This window comes from Cebidichthys violaceus, unplaced genomic scaffold, assembly GCF_023349555.1.
Source record: "Cebidichthys violaceus isolate CVI_PGR_0920_01 unplaced genomic scaffold, fCebVio1.0.p SCAF_17, whole genome shotgun sequence".
Lineage (NCBI taxonomy): Eukaryota > Metazoa > Chordata > Actinopteri > Perciformes > Stichaeidae > Cebidichthys > Cebidichthys violaceus.
Window position 1 is genome coordinate 2,225,006 of NW_027176340.1, and position 13,251 is coordinate 2,238,256.

General features: G+C 43.0%; 2 protein-coding genes across 4 annotated transcripts; both read left to right on the forward strand.

Moving 5' to 3' along the window:
- Window positions 1-326: 326 nt before the first annotated feature.
- On the forward strand, window positions 327-4,984 carry srsf3b (serine and arginine rich splicing factor 3b). The gene is made up of 6 exons (XM_068711972.1): window positions 327-615; window positions 1,380-1,590; window positions 1,696-1,836; window positions 3,799-3,837; window positions 3,958-4,044; window positions 4,318-4,984. The coding sequence occupies exons 1-6, from the start codon at window positions 549-551 to the stop codon at window positions 4,343-4,345; spliced, it is 573 nt and encodes a 190-aa protein (XP_068568073.1). The 5' UTR covers window positions 327-548; the 3' UTR covers window positions 4,346-4,984.
- Window positions 4,985-8,338: 3,354 nt separating this feature from the next.
- cdkn1a (cyclin dependent kinase inhibitor 1A) lies at window positions 8,339-12,890 on the forward strand. 3 transcript variants are annotated; one of them, XM_068711975.1, is made up of 3 exons: window positions 8,339-8,582; window positions 10,850-11,327; window positions 11,415-12,890. In XM_068711975.1, the coding sequence occupies exons 2-3, from the start codon at window positions 10,859-10,861 to the stop codon at window positions 11,468-11,470; spliced, it is 525 nt and encodes a 174-aa protein (XP_068568076.1). In that variant the 5' UTR covers window positions 8,339-8,582; window positions 10,850-10,858; the 3' UTR covers window positions 11,471-12,890. The 3 variants fall into 3 exon arrangements, with proteins under 3 accessions (XP_068568076.1, XP_068568075.1, XP_068568074.1); XM_068711974.1 differs by lacking the exon at window positions 8,339-8,582 and adding an exon at window positions 9,014-10,515; XM_068711973.1 differs by lacking the exon at window positions 8,339-8,582 and having other exon boundaries at window positions 9,014-11,327.
- Window positions 12,891-13,251: the final 361 nt, after the last annotated feature.

Genomic DNA, 13,251 nt, shown 5'->3' on the forward strand with positions numbered 1-13,251 from the left:
GTTCAGCTTTTGCACGCAGATTTAAAGAATAAACCGATTTGACACTGCTGGTTCTCACTATATTTACACTGTGCCTGTTTACACACGGCCTAGAGCTGTAGTCCATTTCTACATACAGTTTGTGCGTAAAATGGCTACATATATATATTTTTTTAAAAAGAGTTATTTGCGGTGTCAATTAAGCGTTCATTTTTAATACATGCGGTGAGAAGAGAGGTTCACACCATAAACTGTGGTTCATACTCTGGTGGGCCTGGGAGTGGCGCTAGTGGCAACGATCGCAGTGCATTTTGGGTGTTGTAGTTTATTTACCTTTTGAACAAAAATGCTACAGCCCGTTCTTCTATATTTTTCTCTGGTCATGTAGCACCAATTTCAAACGCATTTGCACTTGTGAAACTGCACAGGCAGACTAGTTCCATAAACGGATCATATTTACGGAGGTGAAATACTTATTTAACGTTTCCCCGCCCTCTAGTCAACCTACCGTAGACTGTATGCAATCTACCAACTGACTAACGTACGTTCCGTCACGCCATTTTCCATCGATGACCGAGAGGAACAAACCAGCCAGAGAAGCGCAGAGAGTCGGGTCTGTGAATTCCACCGAAAACGGTAGAGTTTGAACGAAAGTCTAAATTGTGTGCTTGTGCTGAAACTTTTTAAGAATACCACATTTGCGTCGGATTAATCGCATCAATTTAATCCAATGCTATTGTTTGACTCCTGTGGTTGTTAGCAGAATGCTGCTTCTTAGGAGTAGGCCTCGGAAAGGCGACAGCCATTTTAGCTACCGTTATAAGGCCGCTAGCTACCGTTAGCTTCAAAGTGTCCAAACACAATCTAATGCTGAATGTGAACCATTTATTGCACTATTATTAGTATTTTAAAGGCGGGGCATAGGCAACGATGTACGGTTGAGCCGCTCAGGCATACAACATCCTGGTACTTTAGTAACGTTAGCTCTAACGGTACTAACGGGTCAGTATTAGCGGAACTAGCGTTTGCAGGAGTACTATTTCCTGTAAAGCTAATAAACTCGAGGCCGAGCGTCTTTCTGTTGCTCAACATTTTAACACGTTAGATGTGTGTACACAATATGTTCTCCATGTCACGTTAAGTCAGCAACTAACAACAAGAAAACGTTGCACATATAACAGAACACAGTGGTGTAAGGTGTGTTATATCTGCTGCTATGGGTCCTGTGTGTTGCATTAGCGTAGCTGTTTTTGTCAGATCCGATTGTAAACTAGTGTTCCATTAAGATAAATTAACAAAAAAAAATGGAACTTGAGAATGGTTCTGTTTTGATGGAGAATCTATTTGTCTGTTGCATTAATAATCAACTTCCTTCCTTTTTTTTTAAAATTATTTTTCAGATCCGGTCATGCATCGTGACTGTCCTCTTGACTGCAAGGTCTACGTTGGAAATCTGGGCAACAATGGAAACAAGACTGAGCTAGAGAGGTCGTTCGGCTACTACGGTCCTCTCCGCAGTGTTTGGGTGGCCAGGAACCCTCCGGGCTTCGCCTTTGTAGAATTTGAAGATCCTCGAGATGCTACTGATGCCGTGCGAGAGCTCGATGGAAGGTAGGCAGGCAGCCATCTAAATCATTTTGAGATGCAGTGGGGGGGGATAACAGGATTCATCTTGATACAGCTGTGGTGGTTGATGATAACTGGATTATGTTACAGGACGTTGTGTGGTTGCCGGGTGCGGGTAGAGCTGTCCAACGGTGAGAAGCGCAGTCGCACCCGCGGCGCTCCTCCTCCGTGGAGCCGGCGACCTCGAGACAGAGACGACTACAGACGGCGTAGCCCACAAGCCAGACGAAGGTGACCCATGTTATGATTTGACCTTGACCCGGCAGGGACAGCATAATGTTCTACGTTGTTGTTGTTGTTAATTCCTGCTCGTGACTTACTGGTTCCGCTCTCTTACCCAGAGTATAGTTCCTGGTAATTGCTTATGTTTTTCCAGTGTGGGAATTTCTAGTGTTTTATCTTTTCTGCTGATTTTTATACATTTTGTGATTAGTTTCATCTTCATTGATATTATTTACGTAGGGAGTCGAACAGATAGACTTTCATAACCAAATGAAATATGACATGGAAATAGGAGAAGTTACTAGATCATGTAGTGAATTCTTTGTGTTGCAAATGCATCTTTTAAATCTGGCCTGTAAAACCTCTGCTTTAGGTACTTATTCTTTAGTTTTAAGTGTACATATGTGCACTCTCCAAAGGTTTTAACGCTTAAAAATGACAAAATAGGAGTGTGAAATAGGATGACATAAGTCCTCAGAAAAAGTGTAATCTGTTTTAAAATTTTGGGGGGATAAAAGTGCCAAATGTGATGCATTTTTTCCTTTTGTTTGAGGATGCTTTTATTTTTCATCTATATTAATAAGAATGAAACCCGTTGCAGAGCCGTCACCATGCCTCCTCTCACCATCCTCTGAGTCAATCAACTAGTCCTCTTTCAGCATCATGTGACTGCTGACCATCGTGCACCAATCAGCTTGGCTGGTGCTGTCACATGACCCAGGCATGGCCAGTCGTCAAGTTGCACCAACCCATTGGTTCCTCAGCATGCCGTTCTCAACCTCCTCCTCCTTCAACCTTAATCCAAACTGCAGCGGCCCACCTCACATTCCCGACCAATCAGCGTATTACGTTCCCAAAAGTCTACAACCTACCAACAGCAGCCTTCGGCTAACCAATTAAAGCAGGAAAAAAAGCCACAGCCAGCCCCCATCTGCCTGCCACCTAAACACCTTGCAGCATCTGGCCTGTCCTATTCAGCCAATTCTACCTACCCGGCCGGCAGTCTGCCTCCCTTTCGTCATATCTAGCTTGTTGAAAACCAAAAATACTAGTAAGTTTTCCTGCTTCATTCAGTACACTGCTGATTACAGTTTTGAAAGTGAAGAGACAGCTGGTCTGAAAAGGTTGTTTTTATTAATTATTTAAAGCATATGTCTGGAACTTGACATTTCCAGAGATTTCCATTATAGACAAGCATCTGTATGGTATTTCTTGGGGCTCTGAGCAGAATTATCAAGTCACAACGAATCAAAACTCTCCTCAACCCCCCCAAATTAATATAAAAAGTTTGTTTTTTTTGTTGTTGTGCTGTATGGTTGGTTTTAGCAGATCTTAGCCTGGTGGCTTCTCCAGACTTATTCCCAGCGACCAGTATAGTGTGTGTTTTTGATATTAGCTTCCAATTCCTAATGTGCTCCCTTTGGGTCCAGTGGGCCAGTTTCATACAGATGGTGGCCCTCCGTGTGTGTGCTTTTTTATCCCCACACAACGTGGCCGGTCCACAGTGCAGCATTGAAAATCCTCCGATAGAGCAAATGTTGCTTGTGAGCTCTCTCCCATTTTGTGATCAGCTCATGACAAAAAAAAAAAAAAAAAAAAAAATCTCACATATTAATCACAGCTCCACCATTCCAAATGAGTAAACTAAACTTGCACTGCTGACTTTACGCATAGATGCACAACGCACTGTGGGATAGGTGAGAGATCATTTTTTTTAAGCACCTGCCATCTTTATGCACTAGGTCCATTGTCAGTGAGTTCTATTTTTTCAGATTTGAGATAATTGTGTTCCTGGGGGGGGAAAAAAAACAAAAAACATCCAAGTCTTTTAGTTCCGTTTTGAGTAACTGCTAGACAAAGGGCTGTGTTGAAGGAGGCCCATGTAAGAACAGTATTGGGATAGTGTGGAGCTCTACAGGGGGTCGATGCGTCTGTGTATGTTCTTAACATGTTTCTATTTTCCCCGTGCAGATCCCCACGCAGGAGGAGCTTCAGCCGCAGTCGAAGCAGGTGTGTAGCTTCCAGGAGGTCTGGTATTCACAGTTGAACCCCAAATGTGGATTCTGATATGCATCCGGGTAGCGTGTAGAAAACATGGTAACTGTTTACTGGATGGTTTGGTGTCTGCAGGTCTTTCTCCAGAGACAGGAGGAGGGAGAGGTCCCTCTCCCGGGACAGGAACCATAAACCTTCACGGTCCTTCTCCCGATCAAGGAGGTACGGACATCTTTTGAGCTATCTGAAGATAATCCGAGTCTTGTGTCCTGACAGAGATGTGACAGTTTAATGCGAGGCGTAGCAACACGACTCTCCTACAGAGCCGTCTGCTCTTGGTTTTCTCTAGAGGACGGTGCACCACTGAGAGTCCCATGCGTCCCCATCCTGAGCCTCAGTCTCGTTTGTTTGACTGTGGTATTGCTGAGAGTTTTTCATTGGACTTGTATTTGTTTCTAGCGTTAATAGTTGTTTTGTTTTTTTCACTCTCTCCAGTCGCTCCAGGTCTAACGACAGAAAGTAGAGGAACACCCGCCGGGTGTGAAGGGAGCTGAAGGTGAACGGTTGTACAGGCTTGGCCGTTTCAGATGATGGAATTCAACATGGCCGCGTCGCCGTTTTTTTTTTTTTTTTGTGTTGACTTTTTTGTTTTGTTTTAACAATCAAGCGTTTTAGTGTCTCCCCCCCCCCTTTTACATGTTCTATTTTTCACAGACGTTGAGTGGGTGTGTGCAGGTGTGACGCCTCACCTCAGTCCACCTAGTCTGTCCTGAAACAGTCGGGGCCACCCAGCATTCCAGTTCACCAATTCTACTCTTAAGAGTTTTGCTTTTTGTCAATGAATGTACTGTGTAGTTTGACATAGTGTGAGTAGTTGCTCTTTTTCAATGCCAGCATTTTTTTAGTGCGGATCAGGATGATTTATAAGACTCTCTCCTTTTTTGATTGTCTGTTTTCAATGTGCTACTTTCTTACTTCACCCTGAGGGTTTCCATCTGTCAACGGTTGGCTGTAATAAAAGCATCCAAGAGTCAAAACTGGCATAGATTTAGAAGGGAAAAAAAAGACTGATTTTTGTTCTTGAAGTTCTCCATTATTTTTCTTTTGTTTGATACAATGTGAAATGGTCTCTCAATTAAAGAAACCGGTTGATTACAAAAGACCTGCCTTGTTTGTCTATTTATTTCCTCGTTATTTCCTACAAGAAGCACTCCTACAGAATCCATCTAGGAGCGTCACAGGTCAAAGGTCACAGGTCATGGTCCAGGTCACAGTCACCGGCTCATGACATGGGGTGAGTAAAAGTGGGCTTAGTTGAGTCCTCTGTTGCCCGTCGCTGTAGGCTGCAATTTGTTTGGTTTGAGCTGCACGGCTCTCCTTTTGATCCACTGGCCTAATTTGCATTTATTTTAGCAATAAATACTATAAGATGACTGATAGTTAAACAAATGAAAAGTAGATTCAGCTCCAAATCTACCTGTAGTTGTTTTCCCTATGACATGTTGTATTATTGTTCTATAAGATATTTGATACATCTTTTGTTTTACACCAAAGATTGAAACTTAGTCACATTTCAGAAGGTCAAAACTGGATTGGTGACATTTTCCTTCCTTAAAGTTTTGAATGTGTTAATCTTCAATGTGAATCATCCATGTCAACAGGATTTCTACAGTCAAGAAGCAGATGTTCAGATTGTGCATCTCTTAACTTGGAGGCCGATAGTAAAAACCTAATATGGATGTGACTCCTTTTTGAGATATTTTAATAATCCACTGTGTATGAGGCTGTTTCTAAATTGTCACATAGGAAATCAAGAAACAGTAACATAGCCAGTTCATGTCCTCATATATCTTCCCGGATCCCTCCTTATCTGTCGCAGCCTACATGCTGTTCGGTACTTTCCAGTAAGTCTTTGGTTCGGTATGAGCTCGTTATGTAACCAGCTGATGAAGTCCCCGTATGTGTCTGGTGTTTAGCCTCTCAAAAGGTCCTGAGGACTGCGGTAAATCCGCAACTATTTCCATTCATTTGGACACATGCTGTGTAAACGTTCAGCTGGGTGGGGTCTCTTCTGTTTCCCCGCAAGACATTTTACGCGCGCTTTTCCGCTCGTTACTCGAGCCCCGGTGACGTCATAGAAGCGGTGACTCACGGTATCCAAGGAGACGGGTCTCACAGTGAAGGAACTCGCGGGAATCCACCCAGAGACCTGTGGTATTTCAGCCCCGGTGTTGAGTAATGTGATTAATGACTGCTCTGAAAAAAAACCCCACAAAGCTGCAGCTTGTTGGAGCTAATTTTAGATTTTGGTCGCACTAATTGAATTTAATGTGAAGCTATCAGTTTCATGTCACGGTCCAGTGGATGTCTTTGTGATTTGGACAATTGTTCAGGCAAAAACATGACATTTTAAGACCTTAAATTACTCATTCTACAATTTTCTAATAATTTGTAGACTTAACATTTAAAGGAATAGTTCGACAGAAGCTGGTTAGCTTAGCTTAGCTTAAAGACTGGAAATGAGGAAACAAATGTAGCACAATGCACCTACCAGCACCTCTTAATAAGCTCACTAAAGTCCCAGTGAAATGAAAGATACTTCTTCACAGTTTTAATCAGGTTTTTATTCCTTTATTTCTTGTCAACAAATCGGTATCGGAGTCTTTTATTTTCTGTAAAACGGTTTTCAGTCGTTTGATGACTCATCCTGCATTCAGGGGCGATTAAACTTAAAATGATCCAAACAGATAAGACTTTGGGCGATACAAACAAATGTGTTGAATCAATTCTTATTAAACTACACCACACTCATTCTTATGAGAATAGTCTGCAGCTTCTGGGATCATTTAAGGTAAATACATTTGTTTGTTTACAAAACCACCAGGTAAATTGAGAGTAAAAAGTCAAATGTTTAGTCGTAGAGGTTAGTAATTAATTTTCAATAAGCAGAACTCCCTTGACGAGCCTTTGTCTCTCAGTAAATAGTTAACTAATAGTGTCTATGTGCTTCATTTTGGAGCCATTTATCACATGCAACTTTTTCACTTTGCGGAACAAAGGCCTGAATAAGATGAAGGCACAAAATGAAAGAAAGATAGTTTGATGGGGCTTGCAGACTGTGCAGCTGCCTTTTGAGCTGAGAGACAATGAAGCTTCTACTCAGCTGTACAAATGTAGAGTCACACAGCTGCTGCTCAGCAACAAACAGTATGCGCTCATCGCATCTCTCCCTTTAGTTTAAACTTCATTACCTTCGGTACATATCGCCGCTGAATCTCTTCCTATGTCCCATCGGTCTCCCACCCAACAAAGGACTCGCTGTGCTGTCCGATCAGCTGGGCCTTTCTGCACCGCATCCTACAGTTAGGGCTCTTGTTGTCGTGCTGGCAACTAGGCTCATGGGGTTGGGAAGCATGCGGAGTTGTCTCTTGGTTGACCTGTTCCCGAAATAATCAAACTTTTACGACAACAAGAGGACTGGCTGGGTTAGCTTTCTGGGTTTTGAGTCCAAAATGTAGCCAACGTGAAAGTGACAGAGACTCGTAACGTTAAGAGACTGAGTCCAGAGAGTTGTTCTGTAGCCTCAATGAAGTAACTTAGAAAACTGCACTGCTGCCTGCACAAGTAGAATAAATAGCAACTAATAGTAAAAGCACATGTACAATCCGTAGTTACTTTGTAAATAAGGACTTTACACATAAAACATGTTTTTATTGATTGATTTATGGATCTAAAAAGGACATCAATCATGTGATAAGATGTTGAAATGATTTGTGAACATGGTCCCGAGATGTTAAAAGACAGATATTAAACATGTAACATGAGATTGAACTGTAAGATCCTAAATCCAAAACTACAATAGTGCAAAAGCAATACTATAATGTAGAAATACTGTGTTACAAGTAAAAGTCCTGCATTTTTAAGAAAAAGTACATTACCATCCAAATATACTTGTACCAACAGTAAAAGCACTCATTATGCAGATTAGCCTATTTCAGAATTATTACATTATTGGATTATAATAGTTGATCCAACAATTTAATGTTGCATCTGGTAAAGGTCCGGCTAATTTGAATTACTTTACAAGCTTAACCTATAGTAATATAGCATCATTTACTAGTTGATTCATATTTTTGAATTAATCTAAATCTAGTAAAAAGAGTAAAAAGTAAGGTATTATATTGACCTCAAGTAGAAGTATAAAGTAATACTTTAGTACAGTGCTAATGGTAAAAAATACTTTGCACCATGATGTATTTGTTACTTGTGGTATATGAACTGTAAATACAGTAACAGGTGTATCTTTTTCCCTTCACGTATTTCGTCTCCGTCACTGAAAATGTTGCCTGAGCTGAAATGGGAGGAGCCAAACAAAGACCCATCCGGGTTACTGCGCCAGACTACCGGCCGGACATGCGCACTGAGAGGCAGGGAGAGCTGAAAGTTCCTCTGTACTCCAGAGCCAAAGTGTCACGTGCGCTCATGTGTTTACCGGGCCAAGTTTCACGTGTGTTGCGTGTAGACAGACTCCGCCTCTGCACGGGAGAGGAAGCGTCTCCGACGACCGGAGTTCGTACAACTTTAGTCCGTGAGAGTACTTAGGAGACGTTTTCAAGGAGAGTACTATTACCGCTACTAGTTGTTTTTGTTGTATTTGGATAACATTCGCCTCGCGCATTTTTTACACCGAAGCGGATAAACGGACCATCTTCATTCAACGGGTTGAATCGGACGGATTTTATCTGCACTGGACTGATAATGTGAGTATAATGACCCTGAACTAATGTCATGATTAAACTGTCTGTTTTTAGCGGAGGAGGTTTAGTGTTTTGTTAGCTTGTAAGCATCTCCAGAAACAAGTGTCTCCGGTTTACAGTCTAAGTAACGTTTTATAGACGGTAATACCGTTTTTTCGTGTCCATATATTGTCATTTTTAAATTGTTTTAGTCTTGAAAAGGCTACGTTTGATGACTAACAGCTACTCGTGTGAAGTTGAGTTGACGAGTTGTAGCTACAAATCAGTTTTCAAGGTTTCAGTTTATCACTCGAAACTCATGCTGGCTTCTTGTCTGAGTCATTTTAATACGTCTGTGTGTGTGTGTGTGTGTGTGTGTGTGTGTGTGTGTGTGTGTGTGTGTGTGGGGGGGGGGGGGGGGGGGGGGGGTGATGGAGGTTGGTCAGTGACAGCCCAGTTGTACTACTCGCCGACACGAGCTCCAGCCTCACGTGGAGCGCTGTAGTAAACGGGGCAGGGTCTATCTGTGCTGGCTCTCTTCTTCCGCGGGGCCCCATTGCCGGGGACTCCTCAGCGCGTGTGTGTGTGTGTGTGTGTGTGTGTGGTGTGGTAGTAGTGTCGTTCTCCCGCCACAGACTTGAATCACTCCGCCCCGCCCGGGTCTCGCTATGACGTCGTGCCCCGCGAGGTGGGGTGTGGAGAAGAAGAAGAAAGAGGAGGGGGGGGGGGGGGGGGTAATGGTGTCACACAGTAGTGCATTTTCCCACACACCCTTTTTTTTACCCAACATAGATGAGGATGTAATTATCCATTCAAACAGTGGAAAACCATGTGATTAAAGTATAGTTACCAAATAGGTCCCATAAGGGCCCCAGGAGGCCCTCAGACCCCATTCAGTGACCCGTTGCTGGACTCTTTCATCCAGTCATCATGGTGTCTGTGACCACAAGTTCACTTTAATGAGACTACTAGTTGTCAATCAATGCAATCACAGCTTTCTTTAGGCAGTCACTAGTAGATGTGTGTTTCTGTTAATGAGGAAGTTGAACATGTTGGTGTTTTGTTTTGTGTTAAACTGAATTTAAACAGAATTCCTGGAAAGTAGGCCACATTACACGACCTCAGAGCAGTGTGCTCAGCTGTGTGGCTGCAGCTGAGTCACATGACGGGACACCATCCTACCAGACTTCTATTCATATAGTAGAGATCTGTTTTGTTTTTTTTAGCTAGGGGTCATTTTGAGGAGAACACGTTTGCTTAGTTTAAATGTCAGATATGCTTTAAAGTAGCCATGGTGTCCATGTCGAACTGGAGTCAGTCGGTCTGACTGTTAATGAGGTTGACGGTGTGTAACAGTGGTTCAGACCCATCTTCATTAGCGTCTCCCATATTATTATTATTATTATTATTATTATTATTATTATTATTAGAATGACCTCTCCTCCAGTGCTGTAGCTGGATAATTAGGGTGGGCTGAGACTCCTGCCCAGCACTTCCCGGATGACTATAATGATTTATTATTCTCCTGAGGCACAGCTGATTCCTTCCTGCCGCTCTTAAAGGAAAGTGCTCTTATACCATTCAACCTCTATACTTGGAAAAGTTTGTTTTTTTAATGCGAGTGCCAGATGTGGAAAGTACTGGTTTAAAAAAAATAAATAAGATTCGTTAATCAAACCTCTTCTTTGACCTGCTTTATTAGCTACTCACTGAGGTCTGAAACGTGTCTGTAGAAGAGCTGACACTGCCACCTAGTGGCGCCTCTGAGGGCCCGCAGGGAAGGTCTTTGCCTTGACATGTCTGCCTGAGATTATGTCCGGACATGTACCAGTGATTCACTCAGGAGGGCTCGGTGAGTCACTGGCTGCTCGGCTTCTTTATAAAGAGCGGCCCAGTATCAGCGGCCTGAGACGCTCTGTAGTTCACACTGAGGATACTTTAAGTGACCTGAGACATGGTAAGCCTTTTACAATTAAATAGAACTAAAAACTTAAACAGAATAACTTCTGCTTTATGTTTTTGTTGATTCAGGATGGATCTTTAGCATGGATTAGAATCTATATTATTACAAAATTTGTAATTATTTGGTGGAAAAATAAAGCCTTTTATTTATTTTTTTATTTAGTGGTGAAAATGACATGAGAAGTGTCTGAGAATTAGAGCTGCAGCCATTAGTTGATTAAATGCTAAAAAAAAAAAAAAAAGTTTTGTCATACTTCTTGATGAGGAAGAGAAAAAGTTACAGCTCATCATCGCTCGTCTCATCCGGTCTGAACCTGTGTTTCCCGCAGTGTGGAACGATGGCCACTGACAAGCCCACCCCGAGCCCCCCGAGGACCGGCTCGGCCCGACGGAGCCTGTTTGGCCCGGTGGACCGAGAGCAGCTGCGGGCGGAGTACCGAGCCGCCCTAGGGAGGGACCTGGAGGAGGCTCGCCGCCGATGGGGCTTTGACTTCCTCTCCGATAAGCCTCTGGAGGACAGCGGCTTCCAGTGGGAGGCCGTCCCCGGCGCCACGGTGCCGCAGCTCTACAGATCCTGTGTGCTGGGTCTGAGGCGCGCGGAAGGCGGAAGGGCGGCAGAGGAGGAGGCGGAGGCGGAGGCGGCGGCGGCGGCGGCGGTTCAGCCCGAGGACGGAGGACGGGTCGGGCCGGAGGAGGAGAACGTCCCGTGTTCGCCAGAGAGATGTGCGCTGAACCAGGAGAAGCTGGAAAGAACACCAGGGGGAGGAGAGAACACGGGGCTGAAGAGGAAGCAGACAAACATCACAGGTGCTTATTCCACGTGTGCGTTCATAGAGTCGTGACTTCACATTGGATCTGCATGAGCTGAATTCCCTGTTTCTTTTATCTCCACAGACTTCTATCAGGCTAAAAGAAGAGTCGTTGGGATGCCACGCAAATCTGGCGAGTGACACAAGCGGCGCTGCTCTCGGGAAGCCCTCTCTGTACAGACACTCACCGGGAGGTCCTGGACCCAGAGAAACATCATCTGAGAACACGAGGGGACCTCAGCAATACATCATTGTAATATATATAACTATACGGTTAATTAGGGTTCTGTATTTACTCTAACGGGGGCTTTTTCCCACTGGTAAGAAGGGGACACTTGAGCAGAGGAGATTAACGGTAATCTCTCAAATCAGTGGCTTCGTGCTCATTTGGATCGTGGGGGACGCTGCTGTACATCCCTGCTTCGTAGAGACTCTGCTCCTCCAGCGGTACGGAGGAGCGACGGATGAACGCATTTTACTGTATACACTTGAAACGGACGCCATGTTGGTTATGATCATCAAGGAGTGGCTGTGATTGGTAGAGGAGTGGGTGACGCCCCTTTTTTTGGCTCCTTTTTTTGTTCAAATCCACTTTTTTTTTCTTTTCTTTTTTTTACAATGTGAATCATGAGGGCCAGGAGTTATTTTATATGTGTTATACTTAATATATTTATAAGTACAGTCTGTTTTTTTTTTTTTTTTTCTACTATTGTGTAATCTTAGGAACATGTTTAAAGAGGTTTTGATATCCTGTACATGCAGATGATTCGCTTTAGATTATTATTGAAGTGCCATCATGTCTTTTTTGTCCACGAGGACCCCGTCTGGATTCTGACATCACCAGATACTGTAGGTTAGGAGTCTGTGGAACACTTCAAAACACTTATATTTAGGTCTATTTATGTGTGTGTGTGTGTGTGTGTGTGTGTGTGTGTGTATATATATATATATATCAGAGATGTATCTATAGAGTTTAACGCAGCACTGTTAAGTAGCATATTCATAAAAAAACATTGCAGTATTGCACATCTGATGGCTGACAGCACCCAGTATCAAGCGCCTTAACGGGACTTCATTTGTTTGGGTATTTGAAGCTCCTTTAAGGACAATCAGAAGAATGTGTTTTATTAAGCTGAAGTGCTTTATTCTTTCTTTTTTTATTTTATTTTGAAGCATAGTGCAATTATAACAGTCGATGTATTGTCTGCCTCAGCGTTTTGTTTTTGTTTTTGTTCTTGACACTTATTTATGATGGTAAATCCTGCTGCTATGGTTAATCTGAATGAGTGTCATATAAGGTCACTGTAATGTTAATTCTTCATAACTGCTTAGAAATGTTCAGCGTCGCGAATAACAGCGTTACCCCAAGCAACGGATGCACTTCAGTTTTGCAGGTCGTACATTTAGTTTTATGTTAAAAGCTACCAATTTAAAGCTCTGTCCTTATTTATTGAGAGATATTATGCCTTGTGTTCATTTTTGTTTTTGGGTACATTATTATTATTATTATTATTATTATTATTATTATTATGACGATTCCAAATTCCAATAAAATGTTCAAATGAAACTTGTGAATGTTTTGCATTATTTGTGGTCTTTGAAATGTATTTCAGGTTTGCGTCTCAGACGGTGACGTCCTTCTGTTTGTAGACGACATCCCTACACACACACACACACACACACACACACACACACACACACACACACACACACACAGCAGCTCAAGCGGGCCTCTCTGCTGTCGTACCAAGAACCCGCTCTCCTCCTCTGTGAAGAAGGTAAATGAATAAGAGAGTGAGTCACTGCTCAGACAGACGCTGTGTACTTTGGCACCACACCACTGCGGCCCCGCATCAGCACGCGCACACTGGGTGCATGTGTTTGTATTGAAGGTTTAGGGGGATGAAGGGCCTGGAGCAAGG